The sequence below is a fragment of the Manis pentadactyla genome, chromosome 5 (assembly GCF_030020395.1).
Source record: "Manis pentadactyla isolate mManPen7 chromosome 5, mManPen7.hap1, whole genome shotgun sequence".
Taxonomy (NCBI): domain Eukaryota; kingdom Metazoa; phylum Chordata; class Mammalia; order Pholidota; family Manidae; genus Manis; species Manis pentadactyla.
In genome coordinates, this window is record NC_080023.1 from 71978939 (window position 1) to 71990978 (window position 12040).

The following is a 12040-nucleotide window of genomic DNA, read 5'->3' on the forward strand; positions in this document are numbered from 1 at the left end:
TGCTGGTATACAATCAGGTGGTCCTGTTTTGCTCTTTAGGTCACATATTTGTGAGATCTATAAATAGTGATGTTTTAGATATGTTGCATGCTTTGTAAAAATTTCCAGTCCCTTTAGCTAGAATCAAAGGGAAAAATAGGTCTAGACAGTGCTATTGATTTGTATCATAGGGGTGGGGGCAAATTAACAAGAAATTATGAGTCAGATGCAGCAGAATGAGTAATTTTTGGATCCTGAGCTATCAAAAGTGCCTTTCAGTGACCAAAAAGGATATTCAAAGCTGTTTTACACATTGTACAGTTCCCACTGCCTCTGTGCCTATCTGCTTAAGAAGTAATCTTTTTTTCTGACTCAAAGCAAACTATTTATTCATTTCTAAGTGATCCAGATTTTCTGAGTTTTTTGTTTGTTTTGTCTTTGCTTTTTTGTGTCTCAAACTTTTCAGTCTTTATAGGGACTTCTACCAGGCATTATGTTGGGAGAGATAAAATGATAATCAGTCATTTCTGCTACTGTTTTGTAGCTCTGGTCTAAAATAATTTGAACAAAAATTTGATGAAGATAACAGGTGTGAGTTATAATGTATAGATCCAAATTCTTATTATTACCCTTGTTTCCATTATGTGAGGGTGAGCCATAAAATTAGATTCAATTATTTGCCTAACAATTGATTGTTGAGCACCTGCCATGTACTGGGTGGTTTAGGTACTGGAGATAGAGTCATGAACAAGACAAAATCAAGTCCCTCAAGTGACTTTCTAGGGCTGAGCTATAGCCAATAAACAATTTAAAAGCAAGTAGTAATATACTGTAAGATAGTGATGATATTTTGAATAAAAATAAAGTAGGCTAAAGAAATAGTGCAGGGGTGTGATGCCCAAGGTCTATTTTACATAGGTAGTGTGATCAGAGGAGGCTCTCCCACAGGATGACATTAGAATAGAAAACTATTGAAGTGATAAAGTGAACTGAACCATGCCAATATGAGGAAGAAGAAGGTTCCACACAATAGGAACAGCAAGAGCAGTGGCCCTGAAATATGGCAGATTATTGCATGTTAGAAGAATAACAAGAAAAACAGTACAGCTGCAGCAGGATGAGTGAAGGTCAGAGTGGATGGTAACCAGGTCCTAAATCATGTCAGACCTCAGAAACTAAGGTGAGCACTTTGGATGTCATTCTTAGTATAATGGGAAGCCATTGGATAATCGAAAGCATAGAGAGCCATAATCTAATTTAAACTTTATTGAGATTACTCTGGTCTGTTCTGTGAAGACCAGATTGCAGAAGTAAAATACCAGTTAGGAGGCAATGACAGTACTCCATGTGGGATGGATATAGCACAGACTAGGTTATTAGTGATAAAGAAGAGTTAAATATAGATATCTTCAAGGTTGTGCTTCAGAATTTGCTGTTTGATTGTATGTGGGATTTGCAAGAAAGAAGAATCAAAAATAACCCCAAGTTGTTTCCTAAGCAACCAGTGAATGATTGAGAGAAGGTTCAACATGAGGGAAAAGTATTGAGAATTTGGTTTTAGCATATTAGGTTAAAGATACATAATAATAGCCAAGTAGAACAGTAACCTAGGCAGGTGAAAAGAATTAGAATTTAGGGGAGAGACCAGAGTTATAGGGATATATAAGGTAATTAAGGCCCTGTGACTAGAGAGATCATGTAGATGTGGAGTGTATGAAAATCTGGAGGTTTGAACATGGTTGTAGTCTAACATTAAAAGATTAGAAATGAAAGAGGATCCAGATTAGAAATGAAAGAGGCTAAGAAGGAAAAGCCAGTGAAGTAGAAGAAAAATAAAAAGAGCATGGTTTTCCAGAAGTCAAATGTTTCAAGAAGAGAAAGGATTGAGTAACTATCATGTGATGCTTAAAGTTCATGTAAAATGAAAATTGAGAATTATCCTTTGACTTTGATAACATAGAGGTTAGCTGTTTTGTGACCAGTTTTGGTGGAATTGCAGGAACTAAAATTGTTGGTCTAAATCCAAGAAAGAGTAGGAAATAAAATATAATGACAATTTTTAAGAGATGTACTCTAAAAGACAATTTAAAAAATGGGCTAAAGCCTAAAAGGTGATGCAGAACCAAAGGAGGATTTTTTGTTCTAAGTAGGAAATAGTACAGCATGTTTGTATACTGATGAGAATAAACCAGTGTATGAGATTATTGACATGTTAGAAGATAATTGCAGGACAAAAGTCTTTAAGTAGGGCAGAGGGGTGGAATTCCATACACAGTAAGGGTCCGGGGCCTATGTAAGTGTGCAGGAGATCTATCACTTTCACATAAGACAAGGAAAATCATATGGATATAGATTTGGGAAGTTTGGTGGTAGAAGGATGAGGAGATTATTTTCTAATTGCTTCTTATTTCACCAAGAAAACAGAGGAAAAGTCATCAGAGAGAGGAAGGAGAGTACTAGAACTTTGAAAAGAGAAAGAAGAAGATATAAAAGAATTCCCTGAGAAAAATGAGTTGCAATTAGTGCTGAGAACCCATTGAGATCAGTCAGCATGGTTGTGCAATTTATGAGAGTTGGGGTTGTACGCAAAGAAGTGATTTTAATGATGGGGGTTAGAATTAAGCAGTGTGAGGACAAGAGAGGGGTAATAGCCAGAGAAAGTGGTGGAGACTCAGGATTAAAATTCCTTAGTCAATAAATTATTTGAAGAAGGGTATAAGAGGAAGTAAGCTAAAAAAATAAGGAGAAAATATAGAGACAGTATTGGAGGATAGAAATAGGACATTTTAGAGGTGGTGTGGCTACTGTATATAGCAAGCATGACCATGGGAGTGGACTGCTGGCTGAGGTGGAAGAGGCCGGGATGTTGGAGGCTTCCTCAGGCTGTGTAACGCCAGCATGAATGAGAATGATGGTGGTGGAGAAAAAGACTGAGGAAGGCACTTAGATCCTTAATGAATAAGGGAGAGCCATCCAATAGAAAATAAATGTCTAGAGCAAAGCAGAGCAGTGATGATGTTACTTCATAACATGTACTTCAGGGAAGCTCTAAGAAGCTATTGGAGGAGGGGTCAACAGTGGTCTGAAAACTGAAACAGGAATTAAGGGGAACTCCACGCCATGTCTAGGCCCAGTCTATACTATAAGAATAAAATAGCCCTATCTTAGAGAACTGCTGGGAAAGCAGTATTCAGAGGGTGCTAGAGTGTTCAGAGAAGAGGTAGGGCATATAGATCTACCCACTAAAAATGGGACAGCGTACTACATTAAAAAGTAGGACTGGAATATTACTTCAGGTGTTATTCTGAGATGAAAAAATATTAACATGTTTTTTCTTGATATAGACTTAAAATAACTGTTTTTTTCCCAACCCTTACTTTTTTCCATATAGCAGACAATATGAAACACCCCTTAAAGGCAACCTAATTAATCAAGAAATCATGCTAAAACGGCAAGAAGAAGAAATGATACAGCTACAAGCCAGAATGGCCCTCAGACAGTCTCGGTTGAGCCTGTACCCTGGAGATACAGTCAAAGCTTCTATGCTTGACCTTAATAGGGATCCCTTAAGAGAAATGGCCCTAGAAACAGCCATGACCCAAAGAAAACTGAGGGTAAGTTGATTCTCAGGTTACTGCATAGAAACTTGGTCTCATAGGGAAAGGTTATGCAAAATACTTTTTTAAATTCTATGGATATCCTGAAGTTACCTGTAGATAAAGTTGAAATCCAATAGTAGTTTCTACTGGTGTTAAATATCTTAATTGGTTGATACTAATATAAATAAATATTTAGCTGTTTTCATGGTTTCATTTTAAAAATAATTTTAGATGAATTTAGACTATCTAAACTATATATTTTTTAACTATATTCATGATCCTTAGTCATCTGGCGTTATTCAGTATTGTAGGGGATTTCTTTTTTAGTATTAAGAAATTTGTTAGCCTACAAACCAAGAAGTTCAGAGTTAGAGAGTTCAAGGTTGGTTCAGAAGCTCAGGAATGTTATCAAATGCATTCCATCTTTCTGGTCTGTCATTCTCAGAATTTTGATAGTAATTCATTTTACAGTCAAAAGATAACTATATTAGCTTCAAGCATCATATCCTCATATTACAGTATCCAAAGAAAGAAGGAACAAATCTGATCTTATATCTGTAGAGAATTTTTCTTTACTTGTTTACTTGTTTTATTTTTCTTTCCCTATGTTTTTATGAGTATCAGCTCAAAATGAACATAGACTTTTCTCAAGTAAAAATATCTTGAACATTTTACAACTTGAATATTATCATTAAGGGCTCTAAAGTACTCCAAATCATGAGTTTACTATGTACCATAATTTCTTTAATCAGTTTCCAATTATTAGGCATTTTCTATGTTTCTAATCTGTTGTTATTGCAAGCAGTGTTCTGATGAACTTCCCTATAAATCTGCTAAATATTTGCAGATAACGTCCTCCAAGTAGAATAGCCAAGGCAACAGCAAACATTTTAAGACATTTAATACATACTGTCGAATTGCCCTCCCAAAAGTTGATACCAGTTTATGCTTCCTATGATTATGGCTGTTTCACCATAGTCTTAACCTTCTCGGAATATTATCATTCTTTTTTTTTATTATCACTAATTTATAGGTAAGGAGTATCTCATTTGTATTATTCCTTTACAAGTAATTCTTCAAAAGCAAATTAAAGTAAAAGTGATAAATCTAATACGTTTTTTTCTTTTTAGCTCTGCACCAGGTATCATTCTTATTCTGTTTGGGGTTTTTTTGTTGCTTGTTTCAAAGAAGTATCTTGAAAGCTTACTTATGTGTCCTGCAGTAGAATTCAAATTTCCCTTATAATCTTCTCAGAAGAAACATATTGAGTGGCAAAAGTGGCATTGAACTACAAATTAGAAGACTTAGATTCTGTTGTTAATGATGCTGTTTATGACCTAATGTAAAATTTTAAACCTCTATGCCTCATTTCACTAATTTTAAGGTGTGAAACTGGGTTTTATTTTATGACACTGTCCAATTCTCAAGTTATTAGATTCCAAATATATATAACTGAATTTATTTTAAGTGGTAGGGAAGAAACTCAATAAGTCTTCCTCAATTTTCATTATAACCAATACATTTATTTTTCAAAATTAAGCAATAGGCACAGTATCATACAACATAGCGTGAGCTTCCAAACAGTTAAAGGCATACATAAAACGTAAAGAGCACACATATGTACACATTTTCTCCCTAAATCATAGTTTCAGAGAGCTTTCCGAAATCTTAGTGTCAGAGAACTTTAGATCCTTAGATATTCATAAGTGATAGTCTGTACCTTTACAGTATACCACTGTTAATGTGTCATCTTACTAAAAATTTGTGTTTCCTTTTAGGCAATCGGTTTCTGGCTTTTTCAATAACGAACCTTTTTTTAATCAAAGACCTACTGTATCAATGACTAGAGAATTTGAACTACAGGTCATTAAAAGACCAAATAATGTTTTTTCTGAAAAAGAGCAGGAAGGATATATTTTTGAGGCTAAACAAAGTGTGCAAGTGTTTGGAGGAACAATTTCACAATTGAATTAATGTTATTTCCCAAAACAAATTTTTAGTAAATTTTTTTTCTATATTACTTTTGGCACACACACTTTCTAATTTGTTTACACCCTGTTGACTTAGTTGATCTGTATTAAATTCTAAGTTTCCCGTGGCAGACCATTTTCATTTTTTCTATTCAATTTTTGTACTTGTTTTAAATGTGTCCTATTGGTTCATTGAGTATTAAACCATTAGTGTTAAACTTTTACTTAAATGGTATCTGTCACATGTTTCAGATTTGGTTAATTGGATAGAATTCCCATGCCAAGGAACCAAATATACTGTACAGTCAAATGCAAAGAAGAAACCAACAAAAATGAAACTTCAGTAATCTCCATTAGTCCAAACACATGCACATATACACACATACACACAACCTGTGTTTGACCTCAAAATTAGTTCTGCTGTCATTGTACTTTTTGCACATTTGGATATTATCTTTCAGTCTATTCTGAATCCTGAACCAACATGGAATATAATTTGTTTTATGTTATCTCCTCAACCAGTTCTTCCTTCCTAGTGAAAATCCTGGATATACAAGAGATAAAGGGAAAGAATAGATTAAGAAGCAGCTAATGCAGTAGGCATATTCTGCTTTCCCCAGCTCCTGAGTCCCCTAACTCCTGAAAAATTTTTTTTACTGAAGGCAGCAAAAGTGACAGAGACTATGATAATTAAAATTATGTCTAGTTGTCACTATGTAGAACAAACAGTGCAGTATCACAGGATTCCAAGAACATGATTACAGATGTATATGTGTATTTTATAATGACAAAGTAGTTGCTACCTTTAACTGTGACTTGTTTTAGGACAAACTGAGTATCGCTTTCTCAAATAATGAGTCTTCAATTGCTTCACACATTAATGATACTAAAACAAATGCTTATATGAGCTTGATGACACCTTATTATTTCAATAATAAAGTCTACCTTTTCTCTCTTTCTTTGGTTAGTCATTATCTGGAGGCCAAAAAATGAAACTTTTGTAAAATGGTATAAAACAAGCCTTTAGATTTGATATCACTGGTAAAAACAAAGCTGAGGGAAAACTTTTGTTCACACTTAGTTTAAGGCGCATTCCATTCCTATTCTTGGTATTCCACTTCAGCTCTTTATTAAAGTTTCTACATTTGTTTCAGATCACCTAGTTCTAATGTGATGGCTTTACATGAAGTTTTTTTTATTATTATTACACTGTTTTCCTCTCAAGGAAAGAGCTAGAATAAATAGTAAAAATTAATGATTCTGCTTTGTGATTTGCAGAACTTCTTTGGCCCTGAGTTTGTGAAAATGACAGTCGAACCATTTATATCTTTGGATTTGCCACGATCTATCCTTGTAAGTAATAATAAAACCAATTTGCATCACTCTTAGAAAATAATTTCAGCATGATTTTTTTTAAAAGACAGTTAAAATTCTTAATTGTTTAATAGATGCCATTCATTTTTTTCAATTGTAGGCCAAGAAAGGGAAGAATGAGGATCAACGAAGAAAAGTAAACATAATGCTTCTGAGTGGGCAGAGACTGGAACTGACTTGTGATACCAAAACTATATGTAAAGATGTGTTTGATATGGTTGTGGCCCATATTGGCTTAGTGGAACATCATTTGTTTGCTTTATCCACCCTTAAAGGTATCAAAACATTTTAAATTCAGGGTAGTATGGAGACTTGGCACCAAGTTGACTTCCTATACCTGGTATTCACAACATTATTTTGGGAAATACTAACTACACGAACATGTCATCACTGAGAAGTAGGAGTCAGGAACTCCCTTCCTTCTCCTAACTAGGAACCTAGCTGTGCCTTTTAGGATCTTCTGCATATGACCACGAAGGTTTTTCTTTGACTTTGTCTATGTAAAAAAAGATCTTAATTGTTGTTTTGGGGACCGTTAAATATGTCGGTTCCCTACATATGTACTGTAGAAATTATCATGCTGTTATGAATTTGAATATATAACAGGACCCTATTTCTGAATCTTCTCACCAACTTCTTTAACCTACTATCCAAGGAACATACAGTGTCTTTTTTAAGTGTTATCAGTTGATGACTGGAAATAAGTCATTTTGCATATTTTTCAAGTATTACATTCACTAACCCCTGACACACACACACAACCCCAGTAGTCTCAGAGCTCAGCTTCAGTAGAAGCTACTCCTGTTTATCAATTAGAATTGCCATAGCAATAAGAAGCCCTTTGGAGTTTGGCTTTAATAAACCTTTCTTTAATAAATCATTATATTTATAAATCACTCTTCAGTATTTCAGATTCCTGCCTAACTTAGCTTAGACAACAAAGTACTATAAATTGGGATTGAAGGATCAAATCATCCTGAAACCCTACAAGATCAAGATCGTCTTATTTGTCATAAAAGAAATATTTTCTTCAACTTATTTTATTGAATTCTTTCTTCTAAAAGACTAATAATTCATTTTGCAGAATCACCCAATATTCAATGAGTGCATAATTATATTCTGTCACTTTACTAATTATAGTTTTAGACTAATTAGTAATACAACCTATATGAACATAATTATTCAGAATTTCTATTTATAATATGCCTAATTTCTTAAACATTGGAAAAGTTGGATCTCACTGAACAATTTTTATTTGGAAAGAGTCAATAGTTAACTGCTGATATTAAAAAACAAAAATAAAATGATGACTTGTTCCTCAGAATAAATAATAGCTAATATTTTTAGAATATTACCATGTGCCATATGCTTTAACAACTGTTTTACATCCATACGTCATTTGATCCCTACAATAACCCTGTAAAGCAGGAATTAGCCCTATCCTGATATAAAAGACAAGAAAATTGATGTGTAGGAAGGTTAAATAATTTCTCCAGTCTCACACACTTAGTAGCTAATGTGGCCAGGATTTGGATCCATATCTGTCTGTCTTCAGAGACCTCATTCTTAAGACTGTCATTTTGCCTCCCATCCATGTACAGTGCCTCTGAGTTCCTGCCATGCTTCTTAACCATCTTGTTTTATTCTCGTGTGAAATTTCTGTGCAAGTATGATAAAAAAATGAAGAAATCAATAAAACCTTAAAGTATTTTAACTCAGTTGTTTTCTCATTCTGTTTTAGATAATGAATATTTCTTTGTTGATCCTGATTTAAAATTAACCAAAGTGGCCCCAGAAGGATGGAAAGAAGAACCAAAGAAAAAGAGCAAAGCCACTGTTAATTTTACTTTGTTTTTCCGAATTAAATTTTTCACAGAAGATATTAGTCTCATACAGTGAGTTCACAAGAGTTTCTGTTTTTCTCTTTTTGGCTCCTAGTCTCTTGACCCTTTAGCTTACTGACACTGAATTATTTGATTCTGATCAATGATAATTGTATCATAAAAGAGACATTTCCTTCAACTTAGTTTATTAAATTCTTGTGCCTTAAAAGCTTAGTAATAAACCATCTTGGAAACTAAACTTATATGCAAATAATAAAAATCATTGTAAGATTCAAGATAAAAAGCCTAGATTTTTTGTTTGTGTGTTTATTTTGGTAGACATACTCTGACCTGTCATCAGTATTATCTTCAGCTGCGGAAAGATATCTTGGAGGAGAGGATGCACTGTGATGATGAGACTTCTTTATTGCTTGCATCCTTGGCCCTCCAGGCTGAGTATGGAGATTATCAACCAGAGGTAGGGTTTATTTCCTTCTCCAGGGTCACTTTTACACTGGTGTTCTTATTCTTAGCATTATTAAAGACTAAACATGGTTCAGAGGATTTGCTGTTTAGATCTGGAGATATTTGAGGATACTGATGCCTCAAAATGACCAAGTTCCCTATGTACAGTATGAGGTTTCTTTCTTTCTTTTTTTTTTCTGTTTAAAATTATCCTGTTTCAGAGTTTTGGAATATCTGACACTAAACCCTTCCTTCTTCCTATTTCTAATAAATAGTAGTCATACAGGTTACCAGCCAAATCTGGATGAAAGGGGTCTTCTGCCTTCCACATGGATCCATGCAGTGATGGGCTGAGAATCTAGCAGAGCTCACTGTATGGAAAACAGATGTTCAAGGCCTTATGTACCTGAATATAAGTGGACCTAAGAGGAAGCAAGGGCCAAGGGACTATGGCACTCAAGCAGCAGCCTTCACAACACCAACCCTAACTATAGTGACATTTCACCCTTGTCAGTCTCTCCTCAAGCTTACCAATCAGTTCATTCATTCTACTTCACTGAATAAAAGAGAAAAGACTAATGCATTTCCTCTAAAACTTTCTCCTCAGAAAGAAGTATAAATAGAAATAATATCTTATCTCTTGATTGTGGCAAGAGCCTTAAGGTAAGAGGAACAGGGCAAACAGAATTGCTTACAAAATACATTCTCTATTTTAGGTTCATGGTGTGTCTTACTTTAGACTGGAGCATTATTTGCCTCCCAGAGTGATGGAGAAACTTGATTTATCCTACATTAAAGAAGAGTTACCCAAATTGCATAACACTTATGTGGGAGCTTCTGAAAAAGACACAGAGTTAGAATTTTTAAAGGTAAGTGTGCAAGATTACAAATGATAGACTTTGTATCTTTTCTAAAGTAAACAAGAAGTATTGGAGGACATCTAAAAATTCAGGTGGCAATAACTAATGCTATGCATTATTTCATGTCATTATTCCAAAAACCATGGTATTTTAATTCTCATTTTTTAAAACTGTGGCTCAAAAGGAAGTACAGTATTCCCAAAGTCAATGGCTGGTATGTGAGGCAAAACAATTATTTTAATCCATATTTATCTGGCTATGGAGTCTGTGCTTTTATCCTGTTCCATATTCTCAAAATCAAGATACATTAAAAAGAAAAAAACAATTGAATTTTGTGACTGGTTGTAAAAGGTAAGTTTGTAATGATTCTAGAATTGTTTTTTCTTAAAAGACTTAAAATTCAAGCACATCTTCTAAAAGCAGTCTTTCCACTAATGTCAACTAATTCACAGATGGGAAAAAGGTCAGAGAAATTGGCTTGTGGTTCTAGTTCTGCCACCAGCTTCCTATGAGACCTCAGATAAATAGTACATTTATGATCAGGAAAGAAAGTGCCATGTAAATTTCCAATATAAATAACAAATATGAGATAGTATTCTATTGAAAAAAGAAACTTTTAGAATACTCTCCTGTTTCAGCTCTCTAGGATGTAATAGTATGCCTTCCATTTGCTGCTCCATATTGAAAGGAGCCAACTTTCCCAGCCCTACAAATATCTATGAAGGGGTTTCATTGAGACACCACCTTTAATCTAGGATTCATGGTAAGAAAGGCAAGGTGGTTTGTTTTGTTCAAATTGAGTCTGCATTTAAAGGCATTAAATTATATACTTATGTTTTTCCTCAATTCTTAACATTTTTTTAGGTTGGAAGTCCAAGTTATATTACATTTTTATTAATGAAGGCATAGGGCAGCTTGGCACAGTGGAATGAACTTGCATTCATATTTGCAGGCAGACAGCCTTGCATTCGAGTTCTTGTTTCAATCAACCAGCTAGGTGAACTTGGACAATGAACTTAATCTTTTTGAGCTTCTGTTTCTTCCTAAGAAACATGTTTAATGCATAGTAGGTTGCCCTACTCCTAATAATATATCCCATTACTCCTTTTCTCTTTAACTTTAGCACGTTTCTTTTAACCTAAGAAGTTTTTTTTATCTTATTAATACACCCTTCTAAGGTTACACTTCTGCCATATATCAAATTGCCTTTGAAAAACTTTTACATCTTTCTGCAATCTTCTTTACTGAAATATAATTAACATAATGTTCACCACTTTTAAGTGTTCAATTCAGTGAGTTTTGAAAAATATATACAGTTGAGCAACTACATCCACTGTCATGACAAAGAACAAGGGTTAGCAAACTGTGGCCTGTCAATTTTGTTAATAAGATTTTATTAGACCTTAGCCATGCTCATTTGTTTCCAATGAATAAATTGGAATAAATAAATTCCATAAATTTGGTATCTTCTTTCACTCTACAACAGCAGAGTTAAGTAGTTACAACAAAGATCACACGATCCACAAAGCCTAAGATATACACTATCTGGCCCTTGTAAGGAAAAGTTTGCCAACCCTGATACAACACATTTCTAACACCAGAAAGTTCCCTCAATCCCTTTGCAGTAAATCCCTTCCCCTAATCTTATGCCCCTGGCAACTACTGATCTTTCTATCACCACAGATTTTTCTTTTCTAGAATTTAATATAAAGAATCATATATTATATCATCTTCCATGTCTGGCTCTTTTCCCTTGGAATAATACTTTTGAGAATATTGTATGGTATGGTGTAGATCAGTAGTTTTTTTCTTTTTTATGGCTAAGTAGTTTTGTTTTGATATACAATACACATATATACAATGATTTACTTTTTCATTACTTGATGGACATAAGATGCTATAAATACCCAAACACACATTATTATGTGAACATAACATTTTATTTCTGTCCAGTAAATGCCTAGCAGTAG

At 34.1% G+C, this 12040-nt stretch overlaps 1 protein-coding gene across 11 annotated transcripts in view; it reads left to right on the forward strand.

Annotated features, from left to right (window-relative positions):
- Nucleotides 1-12040, forward strand: part of PTPN13 (protein tyrosine phosphatase non-receptor type 13) — a 235222-nt gene that overhangs the window by 130598 nt on the left and 92584 nt on the right. For 9 of the 11 annotated variants that reach the window (XM_036895852.2, XM_036895854.2, XM_057502419.1 and 6 more), the window contains 6 exons: nucleotides 3371-3593; nucleotides 6827-6901; nucleotides 7023-7197; nucleotides 8664-8817; nucleotides 9085-9223; nucleotides 9927-10079. In XM_036895852.2, the coding sequence (XP_036751747.2) occupies nucleotides 3371-3593; nucleotides 6827-6901; nucleotides 7023-7197; nucleotides 8664-8817; nucleotides 9085-9223; nucleotides 9927-10079 (919 nt within the window). The remainder of the gene's footprint in view (nucleotides 1-3370; nucleotides 3594-6826; nucleotides 6902-7022; nucleotides 7198-8663; nucleotides 8818-9084; nucleotides 9224-9926; nucleotides 10080-12040) is intronic. The other 2 variants (XM_036895853.2, XM_036895860.2) reach the window with 1 other exon arrangement.